General features: G+C 57.2%; 1 protein-coding gene across 1 annotated transcript; it reads left to right on the forward strand.

Moving 5' to 3' along the window:
* The first annotated feature begins 1,607 nt into the window (after window positions 1-1,607).
* Window positions 1,608-18,309, forward strand: Ephb4 (EPH receptor B4). Its single transcript, XM_047533665.1, is given in 19 exon segments — window positions 1,608-2,116; window positions 4,771-4,841; window positions 5,017-5,304; window positions 6,011-6,053; window positions 6,056-6,406; window positions 7,693-7,848; window positions 8,021-8,353; window positions 8,612-8,736; window positions 9,102-9,267; window positions 10,481-10,583; window positions 10,777-10,841; window positions 10,930-11,043; window positions 11,143-11,390; window positions 14,764-14,979; window positions 15,239-15,388; window positions 15,763-15,956; window positions 16,037-16,116; window positions 16,119-16,191; window positions 17,300-18,309. Coding segments are annotated over 19 exon segments (2,958 nt in total). The 5' UTR covers window positions 1,608-2,064; the 3' UTR covers window positions 17,430-18,309.
* Window positions 18,310-18,778: the final 469 nt, after the last annotated feature.

Genomic DNA, 18,778 nt, shown 5'->3' on the forward strand with positions numbered 1-18,778 from the left:
CAAGCACCGTCTCCTGTCTGCATAGTGAGTTTCATCTCCCACTAAATGGGAAAAATCAAGCAGTCCAGAACCTGGAGCAGGGGGCACCTGGAGGGCAGAGTCCCGCCTGGAGGCTGAAGACATAACTGAGAGTTGAGGATCCTGGTACGGAGGTGGCGTGGGTGTGGATAAACAGGAGGGAGAAGCTGCATATGAGTAGGGGAGACTGAGCCTGGATGGGGAGGGAGGAGGGAATTCCCAGCCCCAGCCGGTCTGCCTGGCTCCAGCCAAGCCGGCTGTTTCCTGCCCTCTGTGACCCCCCACCCCGGAGCAGGACCCAGGCAGGGCAGCGAGGAAGGGCAGGGGTGTGGGGAGCACCACTTGTGTCAGGAAGATAAGTGCACAGGGACAAGAGGTCATCCAGGGCCTGCTGTCCTCTCTGGGGGGTTAGGGCTCTTGGCAGCCCCCAGGTGTCCCGGACACCTCCTTCCTGGTGACTTGGCTCCTCAGCACCTCCAGATACTATCCTCCTTAATTACCTTCAGAGTCCAAGCCCTTTCCTTCCAGCCCTTGGGGGCTGGACTCTGGCAGCAGCACCCTGGAACCCCCAGTATAGGCACCCGAAGTAGAAGGAGGATTGGTAAAAGGAACACAGCTTTCCTGGACCCTCCCTTTTCACTGATGGATGGGGGGAGTTGGCAATGAGAGGAAGGGCCCCTCCCAGCCATCTGAGGGCCCCCAGGAGCCAGACAGGAAACAGCCTCGGAAAGACAGCAGCAGCGGTCCCAGCCCCAGTCCTCTGGGTCATGAGTGCGGGCGGCGGGGAAGCCCCCCAAACACAAGAGTGAGAGTGAGAAGGGTGATTTGGAGCTATCCGGACCGTCACTCTCGGTCCTATCTTTATTTACCCGTGCTTCCTGGGTTTTTCTAGATTCCTCTTCATCTCAGCCCTGTTCCCCGCCCTCTGCACGTTCCAGTTCTAGGTTGCACGCACAGTAGGTCCTTAATACTTAATGTGCATGGAATGACTGAACCATGGCTGCGTTATCGAAGCTGGGATTGTTGCCTGGGGACCTCTGGGAGGCCCTCCATCCTCAAAAAGCCTCTACCCCTTTCTCCCTCCCTTTTCCCCCAAATGTAGACTCCTGCGCCAATTAAGGGATAGTGGGCACATCCAGGATTGGAATCTCAAGTGCACAGCAAGGTCAGAGCGGGCTTTGTGTGTGTGGTGCACATTTACTCGCACCTCTGTGCAGCCCTTCGCGTTGCTGGGTGTGTTTCTCTGCTCTTTAGTGCCTGCTGGGTTCGGGCCTATCCCGAGGGTCCCAGGGCCCTGGCCCAAACACGCGAGGTCCCAGGCAGGGCGCACGGCCACAGTGCACGTCTGGGCGGTCCTTGGGCTCCCTGCCCGCTGCCCCTCCCCCTTCTCCAAACTTTCTCCCAACTTCCCGACCTGCTCCATTGGGCTCCCCGCTCCGCTTCCTCATGAATTATTCAGCAGCTTGCGCGCCAATCAGCGTGCCTGGCCCCCTTGGTGAGCCCCGGCTGGGGGGAGCTGCCCCGCCCCCTGCACGCCCCTCCCTCCCCGGCAGGCGCCGCCCGGCCCAGTCCCAGCCCCGGCCCGGCCCGCCCGGCCCCGCGCCGTAGTCTCCCTCCCTCCCGCTCGGTCCCAGCTCTGGCTCCCACCCTCCCCGCCCGCGCGGAGCGCACTCGGCCTGGCGGCGCGAGCAGCGCCACTCCAGGGAGGGGGGAGATCGCGAGCGGCCGGCCCACCTCCAGTCAGCCGGGGCGGGACCCCGAGGCCCCGAAGGGACCCCGACTCCAGCCACGTCTTGATCTGCGCCGCCCAGCGCTCCCACTGCCAGGACGCCCCCCGGCTAGCCTCCCGCGCGCGCGGCAGGGACACGGGGCCACACCTGGGCGCCGTCGCCCGGTGCCCAGCGCGCCCGCATGGGCCAGCGCTGAGAACCCCGATCGAGAGTCCCGCGCGGGGAGTCGGCGTCCACCCGCCCAGTGGAGGTTCAGACCTGGGGGGGCTAGGGCCCCCCAAACTCGGATCGGATCCAACCCGAGTGAGGCGGCGCCATGGAGCTCCGTGCGCTGCTCTGCTGGGCTTCCCTCGCCACCGCTTTAGAAGGTGAGTTTCCTTAGGGGCACCCCGCCATTTCTGGGGTCCCCAAAGTTGGGCCTCGGAGTGGAGGGGCTGACCTCTCCCTATACCTACCGGGGCACCCGGATCCCAAACACTTCGGACCAATAGTGCTGGAGCGGGAGGGAGGCGGGGAGGAGGCGGCCCGGCGGGGAGTGGAGTTTTCTTTTGTTTGGGAAAGAGATGGAGTCGAGCTCCGACCCGGGACATTCCCCTACCCCAGGCTCCCCAAACTCCTACTCCTGACGCCAAAGGCCTCTGGCAGCCTTGCCTTTCCTCCCCACCCCAGTCTTCGAAACTATCCCCAAAGTTTCTGACCCACTTCCCACCTCGGGCCAGACATGAGGGACCTTCCTGGAAGAACAACTGCAGACAGGCACAACTATGTGCTAGGCCATAAAGCGACCCCCACCGCCAGTTCCTTAGCTTTCACACCTGGATCCTACAACGCCTCAACCCTGTCAGTATGGTCATTCTCCAGAGTCACACTCCAGACCCCCAAAGGGCTTGCCAGGCCACTGCCTTACACAGGGGGCCCCTCCTGCCTTTCCCACGCTGTACCCCATCCGTTTAAATGCCATCTAGCTCTGCTTGAGTCCCCGCTTTCCTCCTCCTCTAAGTGCCAGCAGAAACTGCCCTAGATGGCCCTGTGTCACCCTCACTCAGCCAGCTACCTACACCCTAGACTCTCCAGATTTCTATTTTTTTCCTGTATTCCCATCCAAAGGTTTCTTCGAGGTCCAGGAGACTCCCTCCTCCTCCCCTGGCCGGTCAGCTAGAAGTCCTCCAAACCCTCTTCTTGCATCCCTAATCTCCTTTCAGTGAGCTGCCTCCCCCCTTCCACTGCTGAGAATCAAAGGGGTCTCTGGGGAGCTGGCCATGGGGGGCTGCTGACGGGAGGAATCAAAGGCAGTTGGAAAACCCTTCTCCCCTGGCTGGGCAGTGTGCTGCTCGGGCTGGGGATCAAAGGCTGAGGATGGGAGGGAGTGAGCAGAGACTTGCCCTGCTCAGAGACACCAGAAGGGGAGACCTGTGGGCCAGGGGAAGAGGAGGCCAAGGGGGGCAGAGAAACCTTCAGGACAAAGCATGGTGAGGAGATGCAAAGAGGAAATGCCTAATCTCATGCCTGTTGCCCAGGCGCTTCCCAAGCCCCATGACTGAGGAGCGAATTTGCTTTACACCTCCAGCAACCTGGGAGAGGGAGGTCTATTGCTGCCATTATACAGATGAGGAGACTGAGGCTTAGAAACGTTAAGTAATTTACCCAACACCATGTGCCCCAAGGGACGTTGTAAGGTGAGAGACAGCAAAGGAAGGAGAGAGTGACAGAGAAATGGAGATGAGCAGAGAGTGGGGGAGAGAGATGAGAGGCAAATGGACTGACAGATCAAAGTTGGAGGCCCGCACAGGTCTGAGACAGGAGAGAAAGTGAGCCAGCAGAGCACCTAGGACAGCCCTGAAGCAGAGACAGTGTGTAAATTGGAGACAGGAAAACACTATCCAGGCTGGAACAATGGAGGGTGGAGACGGCAGCCTCTATCCACCCCCTTCCCAGAACCCGGGCATCCTGTCCCCAACATGCTGGGCTGTCTCCTGCCACCCATGTGGGCCCTCCCTGGGCCTCACCTTGAGCTGTCCAGGTTCCTGCCTGCCCCCTACCCACTGGACATCATGTGGTCCTGGGGAGGAGTCTGCCACCCACCCCGCCTTCCTTTCTCCCCTGCAACCCCGGCGGGGGTGGGCGGTCCTTGTACCAGGTGTGTTGCTAGCTCCCCTGAGGGCCACTCTCTGCTGCTCCCAGGTCCCCAGCCTCCTGCCCCCCACGTTGCTCTGGCCTCCGCGGGGATTCCCCCACCCTTCTTCCACCCTCCCCTGCCAGGGGCTGCAAGTTTCTCCTAATCCCCCCCTTCCGCCAGTGCCCTGCCCCCTTCCCCCCATGATGCCCGAGCCCAGCCAGGTGTCTTCACCCCCACCCCACACCCCTAAAATCTCCTCCCTTTTCCTTCCCGTAACCAAATCCAGATGTGAGGCCTCAGCAGGAGCCAGGGCGGGAACCCAAGCGTCCTGGCCTCCAGCACTTCCTTCTCTGATGGCAGCAAAGGGGTGGGAGGGCTGTGCTTCAGGGGCAGAGCACCACCTTGAAGGAGGGAAGGACCGCAAGTGTTTGGTGTGAAAGCGGGGTGGGGACGTGGAGGAGGAGTTGGCATAGTAGGGAGGCCAACTCTGGGACTCTGGCAGGGGAAATGGAACCTGAGGCTGTTCTGTAGGGACCATGGTGGGCGCCAGCAGCCCCCTGCCCAGGTGGGGTCTGTGCTGGAGCAGAGTTCTCTTAACGCTTTGTGAGCCGTGGACCTTTTCCCCTTTTGGCTTCGGTCCTCTCCTTCCTCCAGGGCACAGCCATCAGGGAGGCCTGGATCTGGGAGTACTGAGATCCAACGTGGTTACTGCCCAGCTGTCCTGGGTAGGGTTGGCACTAGAACAAGAGGCATGATGTCAGAGGGGGAGCAGAGGGCATGACGTGCCCCCTCCTCCTGTCCCCTGACTCCAGCTCAGAGCTAAAGAGAATCTCCTGTGACAGAGATCTGGTCTTTGGGGTCCCCCACCCCCATACTGCAAATGCTGACTTTGTCGGTCTCTCTTAGAGACTCTACTGAACACAAAATTGGAAACTGCAGATCTGAAGTGGGTGACCTTCCCTCAGGTGGAGGGCCAGGTAAGAGCTGGACCTAGGAACCCGGCTTCAGAAGGGAAACTGAGGGAAGGGGAGAGCCCAAGCCACGTGCTTCCCATGCCACCCCACCCCTAGCTCCAGCAGCCCCTGCCTCCGTGGGGTCCCTCCTCACCCCGGGAGCAACACTCCTGAGCTGGGCTCGCCCTTCTTCGCACAGTGGGAGGAGCTGAGCGGTCTGGACGAGGAGCAGCACAGCGTGCGCACGTACGAGGTGTGCGACCTGCAGCGCGCCCCAGGCCTGGCCCACTGGCTGCGCACCGGCTGGGTCCCTCGTCGCGGCGCCGTGCACGTGTACGCCACGCTGCGCTTCACCATGCTCGAGTGCCTGTCCCTGCCACGGGCCGGCCGCTCCTGCAAGGAGACTTTCACCGTCTTCTACTATGAGAGCGATGCGGACACCGCCACGGCCCTCACACCGGCCTGGATGGAGAACCCCTACATCAAGGTACCCAGCCCGGTCCTGGGGCGCCATGGATGAGCTTCCGAGGCCTTTGGCAGAGGCGCTCGCTAGCTTCTGGAAGCAACAGGCTTAAGACTGAGGAGGGATGGTCTGGTGTTCTGGGAGGAGGGGGTGGGCTGCCTCCCCCTTGAGGGGAGGCCCAGGCCTGCTTCTCCTGGTCATCTCAGCCACTGTGCCTCACTGGGCCATCCACACTGCATGTCTCCCATTCTCTGACTATACCAGGCACTTATCTGCGCGGGGCCTATACATTGGTTGCTGCTTTGTCCAGGGAGCTTCTCACTGTCTCTTACCCAGTCCCTACTTGTATTTTAAGCTCCCATGTCCAGCCTGTCCTGCTGGGGCTGATTGATTCTTCCTGCCCTGGGTCCCGTATCAGTCTGTGCACTTGCCAGTCACTTCGGTCTCCTTGACTGCGGTCAGGCCCCGCCCTGACCTGGGTGTCCATAAATGTTCGTAGAATGCATGAATGACTGGGAAGGGGGTTTCAGAGGCTGGACACATCATAGGAGCTGAGCAAGGATGAAGGGACAGCTTTGGGCCTACAGGAAAGTTCACATTGGGGAAGGCAGAGGGAAAGTTCCAGAACAGGAACCAAGGAGGTCAAGGAGGGGGTAGCTGGGAAGAAAATAGTCTGCAGCTCATCAGAAGAGCTAGGGATGGTGGCAGTAAGTCTTCCTTCATCCTACAGGTGGACACAGTGGCTGCTGAGCATCTCACAAGGAAGCGCCCCGGGCTGAGGCGACTGGGAAGGTGAACGTCAAGACGCTGCGTCTGGGCCCACTCAGCAAGGCTGGCTTCTACTTGGCCTTCCAGGACCAGGGTGCCTGCATGGCCCTGCTGTCCCTGCACCTCTTCTACAAGAAGTGCCCCCCACTGACGGTGAACCTGACCCACTTCCCAGAGACTGTGCCTCGGGAGCTTGTGGTGCCCGTGGCCGGGAGCTGCGTGGCAGACGCTGTCCCTGCCCCTGGACCCAGCCCCAGCCTCTACTGTCGGGAGGATGGCCAGTGGGCCGAGCAGCCAGTCATTGGCTGCAGCTGTTCCCCAGGGTTTGAGGCCACCGAGGGGAACACAAAGTGCCGAGGTGAGGACAGGAAGCGTGCCTATGCATTGCCAGAGGGTCCAGCACCCCAATCTCGGACTCATTTGAATTTGTCCACATTCTTTACTCTCTGACCACTCAGTTTTCAAAGCCTCCAGCTAAGTTCTGAGTTCTTGTTGGCTCTAGACTTTCCCCTTACTCTGTCCAGCTCCTTTTCTTTTGGACGTTTTCTGGAAGCTGGCTTGGAAGGCAGGACTGTTCTTGAGTAAGGGGGACACCTACTCAAGGGGCTCAGGATAGGACTTACGGTTTCCATTCTTGTTGGTTGTGGGTTTTCTCTGACTAAGTTCTCACTTGCTCCTCCTCTAGAGCAGGGCTTCTCCGTTTGCTTTTCTGAGACGGGAGTCTCACTGTGTTCCCCTGACTGGCCCTGAACTCCTGGACTCAGGTGATCCTCCCCCCTCAGCCTTCTGAGTTGGCCCCTGTGCTTGGCTAGGGCAGGGCTTCCTAATCTGGGCTTTATAGGTAGAATGTAGGGCATCTCTGAACGGTGGTGGAAGGGAAAATGACTTGATTTTTGTAACTCTCCACCTAAAATTAGCCCCTCATGCCCTGTGGCATGTGAGCTGTGGCATTTGGAGCAGGACCAGAGGCCGAGACACCAGCTACATCACAGGCTTTCTGGCCATTCCAGGTGCTGCCAGAATCTCAGAATAATGTTTTTGCTCATCCTTGACTGAGGCGTTACACAGGTTATGATCCTTGCCCCTGTATCTTGCTAACCAAGAAACACACTGATTGCTGCGTCACAAATTTGTTTCCTTTCATACTTTGATGACTGTGTTGTAGCTGACTTGGTTTCCTTGGTAATCCCTGTGCTTCTCATTGTGCGTTTAAAATCATTACTCGGAGCAGGAGTTTGAGGCTGCACTAGACTGCCAAGATCAGGGTTAGAAAAGGTGAGAATCCCTTCTTTAAAAGGAGGTTCCCTTTGCTCTCTTAGAGGTGAGGTTTCTGATGTCTTCTCCCACTCCACCTTAGCATGGCATGCAGCCTTAAAGGTTGCTGGATGTGTGTGTGTGGTACTGGGGATTGAACCCAGGGGTACACCAGCACTGAGCTACATCCCCAGTCTTTTTTTTAGAAAATTTTTATTTATCTCCCTAAGTTCCTAAGCTGACCTCCAACTTGCGATCCTCCTGTCTTGTCCTCCTGAGTTGCTGGGATTGCAGGTGTGCATCATCGCGCCTTCGTAGGGCACGTTTTTTAATGAACCCACTCACTCTCTCTTTTTTCTCTCTCTCTCTTTCCTCTCCCTCTTTTCTCAGCTTGTGGCCAGGGCACCTTCAAGCCCGAGTCAGGGGAGGGCTCCTGCCAGCCATGTCCAGCCAACAGCCACTCTAACACCATTGGGTCCTCTGTCTGCCAGTGCCGCATTGGGTACTACCGGGCCCGCGCGGACCCCCGGGGTGCACCCTGCACCAGTAAGTGACCTGCAGTCGGGCACCATTCACCAGGGAGGTGGTGCGGACTCCCGGGGTGGACCCCATCCCAGCCCGCTTTCCTCTGGCTGCCCCTCTGGGCCCTCGCCACCTCCATGCCTGCCTGCCCTGGCTGCTGCCTCGCTTCTTTGCCTGACCCCCTGATTTCCTGCAGCCCCTCCTTCTGCACCAAGAAGTGTGGTTCCCCATCTGAATGGCTCCTCCCTGCACCTGGAATGGAGCGCACCCCTTGAGTCTGGCGGTCGCAAGGACCTCACCTACGCAATTCGCTGCCGGGAGTGTCGCCCCGGGGGCTCCTGCACGCCCTGCGGGGGTGACCTGACCTTCGACCCCGGCCCCCAGGACCTGGTGGAGCCCTGGGTGGTCATTCGGGGGCTGCGTCCTGACTTCACCTATACCTTCGAGGTCACTGCCTTGAATGGAGTGTCCTCATTAGCCACCGGGCCCGTCCCATTTGAACCTGTGAACGTCACCACGGACCGTGAAGGTGAGACTGGGGGTTTAAGGTACAGGTGGGGGTGGGGTCCCTGGGAGGCAGGAGGGTCAAGGCTCATGGGACAAGAAACAGTGAGAAAGGCAGGCTGGAGGGTTAGGAATGGGTCGGGTTCCCGAGATGGCTGGGGGCAGAGACGGTCCAAAGAAATTCTTGAAACCACCAGAGGACCGAACCAGGTGGAGCCAGCAGAGCAGGGTGAGGGCCAGGTCTGCTTCGCAGCCGGGGCCTATGGGTGTCCGTCTCTCACAGTGCCCCCTGCAGTGTCTGACATCCGTGTGACACGCTCATCACCCAGCAGTTTGAGCTTAGCATGGGCTGTGCCCCGAGCACCCAGTGGGGCTGTGCTGGACTACGAGGTCAAGTACCACGAGAAGGTGAGACCAGGCTCTGGCCCTGGCGGTGGCCATGGTTCGTGGGTCTGTCGTTCATGGCTGTGATACCTCAATTGCAGGCATCTGGTGGGCATTTGCTGTGTGACTTTAGGCTAGCCCCTTGTCCTCTCTGAGCTTCAGTATTCTCATGTGAAATAGTGACCACAGTATCAGTGACACAGAATTGCTGCAAGGATTACGGGACATAATGAGTGCAAAACACACAGCACAGAGCCTAAGTAAGCTCTTGAGTAGGTGGTCCTGCCACACAGGACTAGCACGCAGCGACGGGGGTGCACTGTGGGGGAATGTAGGAAGAGCGGTAGCAGCTGGAGGTTCTCTAATAGCTACCTCTTCCTCCTGGACAGGGTGCGGAGGGCCCCAGCAGTGTACGGTTTCTGAAGACCTCAGAAAACCGAGCTGAGCTCCGAGGGCTGAAGCGGGGAGCCAGCTACCTGGTCCAGGTGCGGGCTCGCTCTGAGGCCGGCTACGGGCCCTTTGGCCAGGAACATCACAGTCAGACCCAACTGGACGGTGAGCCTGGGGAGCCGGGCCAGGGTTGGGGTGCTGCCCCCCGCCAGGGGGGAAGGCCATGCCTCTGTCCCATGGTACTCTCAGGTCCCAGCCGCGTTTTCCTCTTTCATCCCACGAGGCACAGCCAAGTGCAGAGTGAGCGTCTAGGGCCTAAAACCCCACACCAACAGCTGGGCGCAAGGTTGGCTTGGTGACTTACCAGCTGTGGGACGTCAGCAGCCACTTGACCCACGATCCCCCATCCCGTAAAATGGGAAAATGATGAAGCCTTTATTGCATGAGTTTTTGAGGATCAAATAAGTAACGTGTTGGTTGTATTTATTTATTTGTGGTTCCTGGGACTGAACCCAGGGCCCCTCTACGCTGAGCCACATCCCCAACCCTTTTTATTTCTTTTACTTTGAGACAAGTTCTCACTAACTTGGTGAGGCTGGCCTTGAACTTGTGATCCTCCTGCCAATCCTCCTGCCTCAGCCTCCGGAGTCACTGGGATTATAGCTAAAGCCAAGGGAGCCAAGGGGGCTAAGGGATCAGGCCTTTTAGCAGCTGAATAGCAATCCATTGTGTGAGCTGGGCGTGGTGTCAAATACCTGAATGCCTGGAATCCCAGTGACTCAGGAGGCTGAGGCTAGAGAATTGCAAGTTCAAGGCCAGTCTGGTCAATTTAGTGAGACCCTGTCTTAAGATAAGAAATAAAAAGGGCTGTGGATGTAGCTCAGTGGTAAAGCACCCCTCGATTCAATTCCCAGTACCACCAAAAACAAAGCAAGCAAAACAAAAAAAAGCATTGTATGAAATGTATGGTCTGGAGGTATAGCTCAGTTGGCAGAGTGTTTGCCTCTCATGAACACGGCCCTGGGCACGTTTTCTTTATTCATTCATCCGTTGATGGACATTTGGGTTTCCACTCTTTGGTTAGACATTTGAATTTTCATCTCTGGACTCTTTCATTCAAATGAGACTTTCTGTGGATCTCAATCTTATTAAAACAAAATCAAAACTGCTCTGGCAGTAAGAAGGTTGGGAAATGTCCCGCTTTGTCCTCAGGGATTTCTGCTGTGGAGAGCAGTTTGGAGGCTGCTGTTCTCTCCTCCATCTGTCCTGCTGGGCTGGGACCTGTTCTCAGGAGACCTCAGCTCATTGCTGGAGACCGAGGCTGGGGCTGCAGAGGCCGTGGGGTTCACTGGATGGGGTTCTTTCTCTTCTCCCCTAGAGAGTGAGAGCTGGCGGGAGCAGCTGGCCCTGATAGCAGGCACTGCGGTCGTGGGCGTGGTCCTGGTTCTGGTGGTTGTGGTCATCGCTGTCCTCTGCCTCAGGTAAGGGTTCTGGACATCTGGAGGCTCCTGGAGGCCCTGGGCAAATGGCCACCTGTCCTTGGGCTTCCGGGCCAGCCTTTCAGTCTGCCCCACTGGCCTGTTTTCTTTTGAAATCTTCTCTGACCCCTGCTCCTTCTTCTGCAGAGACATAGGGATGTGACTCAGTTTACCTTTTCTTCCCCATTGGCTACAGGAAGCAGAGCGGTGGGAGGGAGGCCGAATACTCGGACAAACACGGACAGTATCTCATCGGGCACGGTAGGCGGGCCTCCGCTGCGGGAAGCAGGACCGGGCGGCGGGTCCCCTGGCAGTGACTCTGCTAACCAGGCCCTGCGTGACCCCTCAGGTACGAAGGTCTACATTGACCCCTTCACTTACGAAGACCCCAACGAGGCTGTGAGGGAGTTCGCCAAGGAGATCGACGTCTCCTACGTGAAGATCGAAGAGGTGATAGGCGCAGGTGAGCCGGGGGCGCCCGGCTGCAGGACGGCGGGCGGCAGGGACGCAGGGCTGGCCCCGGGCGGGCGGGGAGCCCACCCTGGTGTTGTCCCCGCTGAAGGCGAGTTCGGCGAGGTGTGCCGGGGCCGACTGAAGGCCCCCGGGAAGAAGGAGAGCTGCGTGGCCATCAAGACCCTGAAGGGCGGCTACACGGAGCGGCAGCGGCGGGAGTTCCTGAGCGAGGCCTCCATCATGGGCCAGTTCGAGCACCCGAACATCATCCGCCTGGAGGGCGTGGTCACCAACAGCGTGCCTGTCATGATCCTCACCGAGTTCATGGAGAACGGCGCCTTGGACTCCTTCCTGCGGGTGAGCCACACCCGCCCTGCACCCAGGGCAGCCAAGGGCCAGTGGGGCTCAGACCTTGCACCCCGGGGCAGCCAGGACCAGTGGGGCCCAGAACCCAGCACTCTGCGGCCCAAGTCAGCACCAGCCCTCTCCCCGGGCCACATGCTGGACACACTCCCCTTTCCTTGGACCCATGTGGGGCCAGCTGACCCACCCAGCTGAGGGGCCGTCATTCTTTTGACATATAGGTATATAATTTGGTTACGGGAGATTGAGCTCAGGAGCACTTCACCACTGAGCCACATCCCCAGCCCTTTTTCTATTTTATTTACAGACCGGGCCTCACTAAGTTGCTGAGGCTGGCTTTGAACTTGTGATCCTCCTGCCTCACCTTCCCTAGCCGCTGGGATTACAGGCATGGGCCATCGTCAAGCCTGGTTCTTTTGACAAATATTTACTGAGTGCCTTCTATGCACCAGCCCCTGTCCCAGGCCCTGGGAATAGTGCCATGAGCACAGCAGATGGGTTTTCTGCTCTTGGAGAGCAGACAGTCTCATGGCAGTTAACAAGTAAACAAACGGGTTTTTCAAATAAGTAAACAAACCATTGCATGTGTGAAAAAAATCAAAGGGGACCTGGGAACAGTGACAGGAGATGAGGCGGGGAAGCACTTATTTTATTTTTGTCACTTCTGCTGAGTTTTAAACTTTACTGAGCCCCCTTTTAAAGGAAATCAAAACATTTTCCTGCATAGCAAGATGACATCCCATTTCGCAGAATTACATCTGTGGTGCCATCTAATCAATATCCAGTTGATATTCACATTTCCCCACTTGTTCCATAAATGTCCTTTATTGCTGGTTAATTCCAACCAGGAGACTGTTTAGGACCAGACATTGTCCCTGAGCCTCCCTTAATCCTTGTCATGACACTGAAATGCTGAAGAGCTGGACTCTTTGTCCCCATGAATGTCCCACCTGCTAAACATATGGCTTCATCTTTGTGGGGTTGTTTATTTATTTTTATTTGTTTTTGCTGTACTGGGAATTGAACTGGGGCAGGGGGCAGGGGGCACTCGACCACTGAGCCACATCCCCAGCCCTATTTTGCATTTTATTTAGAGACAGGGTCTCACTAAGTTGCTTAGGGCCTCACCATCGCTGAGGCTGGCTTTGAACTAGTGAACTTCCCGCCTCAGCCTCCCCAGGCTCTGGGATTATAGGCATGCGCCACTGCGCCCAGCTATTTCCACCCCCCCCCCCCCAACCCTTTTTATTTTTTCTTTTGAGACAGAGTCCCATTGAATTACCCAGGCTGACCTTGAACTTGTGATCTGTGTGCCTCAGCCTCCAAACACTGGGGATTATAGGTGTGCTTTACTGCACCCAGCTCCTTGTGGGGTCATTTAGCTCCTTCTCTTGTATTTCCTGTAAGCGAAGCTCTTTCTGATGTTTTGATAAGTTGGAAATAAAACATTCGTGGCTGGTCCACATGGGGGTGCCTTGCACTTCACACAGGTGCCATCAGGGGACACTCACTTTGGCCACCTCTATAAGTGTTGCTGGGACAGATCCTGGAGTGTCCCCTCCCCTCCCCTCCCCTGTGGTCATAGGAGTTTGTGACCTGATGTTGGGACTCTACAAAGGTTGTTTTGCAAGGAGGTGAAGAGGTAGATGGGAGAAGAGATGAAAATGAGAAATGAGAAATGAGAAAGAGCCAGTCATGAGAAGATGGGGAGGGGGCGTGGGATGAGAGAGGACACCCACGGTGGGCCAGAACTCTGCATGTTTAAGAAACAGACCAGTAGCCAGGTGTGGTGGTGCACGCCTGTAATCCCAGCAACTCAGGAGGCTGAGGCAGGAGGATCTCAAGTTCAAAGCCAGCCTCCACAATTTAGCAAGGCCCTAAGCAACTCAGTGAGACCCTATCTCTAAATAAAATATAAAAAGGGCTGGGGAAGTGGCTCAGTGGTTGAACACCCCTGGGTTCAATCCCCAGTACCAAAAAGAAAGAAAGAAATAGGCCAGTGGGTTGAACCTGGTGAGCAGAGGGGCAGTAGTAGGCCTTGCAGTGGTGGGGGGAGGGGAAGCCTTTGGAGGAATTTAGGCTGGACAGTGAGACAATTGAAGGCGGTCCCTTTAGCTGGGTGCTGGGGAACCAGTGCCACCACCACCAGCAAGGAGGCTGCTGCAGCCATTCAGGCCACGGGGTGGGGAGAGGCAGTTGAACTGAGGACACATACAGTTTAGGAAGCAGGGCCAGCTGATTCCAATGGATTACAAGTGGCAGGTGACAGGGGAAGGAATCACAGGAAGCACTGAGGTCTCCCTCCTGACCACTGCCAAATGGAGATAGGAGGCGCAGGGCGGGTGCAGGTTTGGAGGGTGGATGCAGGATTCGATTCTGGGACTCTGTGTCCCTGAACCTGCAGGGCTGCAGAGGATCCCTAGTAACTTAGCTGAACCAGAAGACTGGATCAGTTAATTTCCCATGCCTGGTCAGTTGACCCGGTGAACGCACACTGGAGGGTTTGGTTTTGGTTTTTGCAGTGCTGGGGATTGAACCCAGGGCCTTGTGCAGGCTAGGTTCATTCTGTCACATCCCCAGCCAGAGAGCAAACTCTGGAAAAGTCAAAGTTGGGCTTTAGACCTGAGCTTTGGTGCTGTGTGCCCCAGTTTCTCACTGTTTTCTCGCAAAATCATACAGTGTACTCAAGAGGGCTGAAGAAGTTTGAGGTGGATTGGCATGAAGACATTTCCACCTGTAGACAGGTAGCTCAGAGCACACTTCTGACCGGCCAGACTCGGGCTGTCACATCTAAGCATGTGAGACTGAAAGCATTGATTATTTTCTGAGCGTAAAACACTGTACTAAGTTAAATAGAAGAAAAAAAAAAATTAAATCATCTCCTTATAAGTCTTTTTTCTTTTTGGTACAGGAATTGAACTCAGGGGCACTTAACCACTGAGCCGTATCCCCAGACCTTTTTTATATTTTATTTAGACAGGGTCTTGCTGAATTTCTTAGGGCCTTGCTAAGCTGCTGAGGCTGGCTTTGAATTTGCGATCCTCCTGCCTCAGCCTTCCAAGTTGCTGGTATTACAGGCCTGTACCACCACGTCCGGTTTATCTCCTTATAGTCTTATCAAGAGAGACTCGAATTACAGGTCTTTGAAACAATAATGATGATAGGCATTGTGTGATGATGTCACAGTAAGAGCCGGGGTGAACCAGAGGTGAGAAAGGAGGAAGGCTTACCTGGGGAAGTCGGTGGGCTTCTCTCTAGGTGAGTTGAGAGACAAATCTGCAAATGACAGATACGGTTTAGGAGATGTAGGGAGGGAGAAGGGTGGGTAGAGGTGTCCTGTCTAAGCTCCTCTTTCTGTGGTCCCCAGCTGAACGATGGGCAGTTTACGGTCATCCAGCTGGTGGGCATGTTGCGGGGCATTGCCTCTGGCATGCGGTACCTTGCGGAAATGAGCTATGTCCACCGAGACCTGGCTGCCCGCAACATCCTGGTCAACAGCAACCTCGTCTGCAAGGTCTCAGACTTTGGCCTTTCCCGATTCCTGGAGGAGAACTCTTCTGATCCCACCTATACAAGCTCTCTGGTGAGGCTGGGGACCAGGGGATGAACCAGATTCCCAGGGCCTCATGGAGAGGGCAGGTTGGAAAGGTTAGAGGCTGAGGGATTGGCAGCTCTGGACCAGAGAGAGGGGATACAGGTGCAGACTGAAGGAGACCAACCGAGTTGGGGAGGGTGGGGACTTAGGTCCCAGAAAGCAAGGAGGCCAGAAGCTAGGGGAAAAGAGCAGAGTCAGGGATCGGGGGCAGTATGCCTGGGTCCATCTTTTCCTCCTCCTTCTGCAGGGAGGAAAGATTCCCATCCGCTGGACAGCCCCTGAGGCCATTGCCTTCCGCAAGTTCACATCTGCCAGCGATGCCTGGAGCTATGGGATTGTGATGTGGGAGGTGATGTCTTTTGGGGAACGGCCCTACTGGGACATGAGCAATCAGGACGTAAGTGTGCCGTGGTGGGGTCTTCTCTCACCTGGAATATGGGGTGGGGATGGGGGTGGAAGTTTCCAGACTGATTACTGCCACTTCCTTGGTGGGAGGGGCACAAGGAAGAGGTGATCTCTGCATGGAAGAGTTTGATCTAGCATATTTGGGTCACAGAAGGATGCAGGGATGGAGAGCAGGATTGGGAGGTTATACCTCCAGATCGAAGCCCAAGAGCTTCTGGGGTATCCAGATACAGCCAGCTTAGAACAGCCAGAGGACTCCCAGATGTGTGATTCTGTCCTGGCATGGGCTAAGCTGTCGTTCCTTGATGCCCTTTGTCACCCTCCTTCTCCCGGGACAGCCTCACTTTGTTTCTTCCCGTCACCCAGGTGATCAACGCCATTGAACAGGACTACCGACTGCCCCCGCCCCCAGACTGCCCCACCTCCCTCCACCAGCTGATGCTGGACTGTTGGCAGAAGGATCGGAATGCCCGGCCCCGCTTCCCCCAGGTGGTCAGCGCCCTTGACAAGATGATCCGGAACCCTGCCAGCCTCAAAATTGTGGCCAGGGAGAATGGCGGGTGAGGACCCCGGAGCGGAAGGCCCTCCTCCTTCCCTCACCCGAGCAGAGGTCAGCATCCTCCCTGTCCTTCCTCCGCAGGGCCTCACACCCTCTCCTGGATCAGCGGCAGCCTCACTACTCAGCTTTTGGCTCTGTGGGCGAGTGGCTTCGAGCCATCAAGATGGGAGATACGAAGAAAGTTTTGCGGCAGCTGGGTTTGGTTCTTTCGAGCTGGTCAGCCAAATCTCCGCCGAGTAAGTGGAAGGGACCAAAAGCAGAGGGCCAGAGGGCATCTGGGGGCAGTGAGCGAGGGGGCTGGAGCCAGGGCCTCGGGTTGAGCAGGAGTCTTTGGAGTCAACCTCCAGGGCCAATGTTAGCTCAGTGAAGCAGAGATAAGGAGACTACTCAAGACAGAGCCGAGAGCAGCCCCTCAAGTGTAACAGCTGCAGGGGTGCCCGGTGCGCCCCACCTCATCTCCTGGAGCCTCCTCCGCCCTGGGTCATCTCCCTTGCGGCTTGGTTTGTATGTCTTTGTGCGTCTATCTACATTCCAGACCCGGCTCTCACCCTAACGTGTCAGCTCTGCTGCTCCTTTCCCACCCATAAAAGGAGAAGCCTGGGCTAGGTTTTGGAGTTCCATCCTGGCTTTCGTGTGAAATGGTTGTAGGATTCCACTGCCTCCCACATCGCTCTTCTCCCTGGGTTGGCCCCGCTGGGACACCTCCTTTCTGCCTTCCATTTCTCTCCCACGACCTCCACCCAGGTTGGAGTAATAGCCATAGAAGTCTGGAATCAGAGGGGACCCCTGCACGGCCAGCCCCTGGCCCACCTGCCCTGCTGGGCCTGGGGTCTCACCTCCCTAACCTGTTGCAGCTTCTCCCGTCCCAGGGTCCTCCGCTCCAGCCGCACCTCCTTTCTCTCTTATCTCCGCCTCCAGGCGCCAGGGGCACTCCTTCCTCTCCACCCAGTTCTTCCTCTCTCTCTTCCTGGCTCTTTCTTCTCACTTCTGCTTTCCCTCTAAAGCCGCTCGTGCGGCCTTCCTCTCACCTCTCTGCCGGCTTTTCTCTTTCGTCCTCTGCTCCCACTTGGGGCTCTCGCGGTCCTGCCCGGCCAGGCCCCCGATGGGGGTTAGACCCAGCTGAGACCTAACCCCGCCACCTACTGTGGCTGCGCAGAAGGCGCCCCCACCCGCGCCTCCGTTCTCCAGAAACTGCCTCGGCACTATGGACGCTTTACCCATCTCCCCTGCTGGCCTTCCTGATTGGCTGACAATTCCAAAGCTAGGGAGGGACGGGGGGCCTGGAACTAAGCAAGAAGGGTATCCCCAGAGCCCTGTGGCTCACCTAGTCCTATTACTCCACAGGGATCTGCTCCGGATTGGAGTCACTCTGGCTGGACACCAGAAGAAAATCTTGGCCAGTGTCCAGCATATGAAGTCCCAAGCCAAGCCCGGAGCTTCGGGCGGGACAGGAGGACAAGCTCCTCAGTACTGACCTCCAGGAATTCCTCACCCCAGGGGCACGGCCTCCCCTTTTTCCTGGGGTAAAGTCGGGTGGGGTCTCACAGAGGTCCCCATCCCTGGCTCCACTGGATTGCACTTTGAACCCAAGGGGGTGGGGAGTTGGCAATTTGGAGAGACAGGATTTTGGGGTTTGTGCCATATCACATCCTGTCCCCTCCAGGCGGGAAACCCCAAGCCCAGGATGAGGGCACCTTTCCCTCAGAACTGGGTGTGACCAGAGGGAAGTGAAGCGCCTATCGTCTCCCAGCCTCCCCAGAGGGCTCCCCAGGTGCTCCCCCTCACCTTGATGGACATGTTCCTACAGACCAAAGAGAGGGTGACCAGCCTGCCAGCTGGGAGTGGAGCACCGTCCCAGGAGGCAGGAAGGGGCGTCATGGCCCAGTGACACAGTCATTGATCGCTGATGCCCCGACTTGCTGCTGTTGCCATGGAACTCAATCATTTTCCCTTGTAAATGCCCCTCCCCCATCTGCTGCCTTCATATTGAAGGTTCTTGAGTTTTATTTTTTTGTTCTTGGTCTTAATCTCCCTCCCTCCCCCTTTATGTTTTGATTTTCCGCCATCCAGCCCTTCTTTTTTGTGTTGGAGGGCACCTGTTTCTCCGTCTCCTCCTTTGCCCAAGGTTGAAACAGGGACCCTTCGAAGTGTCTTGTTTCCAGAGCAGCGCCTTGGTCACACCGCAGTCCCAGATGGTTCCCTGCCCCCGAGGCCCCCCCAGGCTGTGTCCGTGAGCCGGTGTGGGGAAGGGGGGCGGTGGTGGAAGCCAGAGGCAGACGCCGGTGCTTGGAGGGGTTCTTAAATTATATTTAAAAAGAAACTTTTTTGTATAAATAAAAGAAAATGGGACATGTCCCAGCTCCGGGGGTGATTGCAAGCAAGGATGGACTAGATTTTCAAGGACAGTGGGGTCTGGGTCAGGCAGTGGAGCTGTGGGTCCCAGCCTCCCGGGTGTGTTTGAGGTGGGGTGGGGGCCTTGGGAGATGAGTCACTGGCAGCTGCTTCTAACTGCTCCAGCTGGCTCTGCCAAGAGCCTGGGGCATCTCCGGGGTGGGGCTGCCCCCTCCCACCCCTCCCTGGTTCCTCTTAGCCTGGCAGGGGGCTGTGTGCAGAGGGGAGGCCTTGAGCCCCCTAAAAGGGAGGAGGGGGCATGGGCTGGAGCCAGAGACAGATGTGGGCCAGATGTTGACAGCTGGGGTTGGCTTAGAGGCCACAGGGGAAAGTAGGTACTGGCTGAGGGGGAAGGGAAGAGGTGGGAGTGGCTGGAGGGGCCCCCACGTGTGTGTGCCTGGATGGCGGGCAGTCAGGACAATTCCCCCATTC

Source organism: Sciurus carolinensis, chromosome 18 (genome assembly GCF_902686445.1).
Source record: "Sciurus carolinensis chromosome 18, mSciCar1.2, whole genome shotgun sequence".
Taxonomy (NCBI): Eukaryota; Metazoa; Chordata; class Mammalia; order Rodentia; family Sciuridae; genus Sciurus; species Sciurus carolinensis.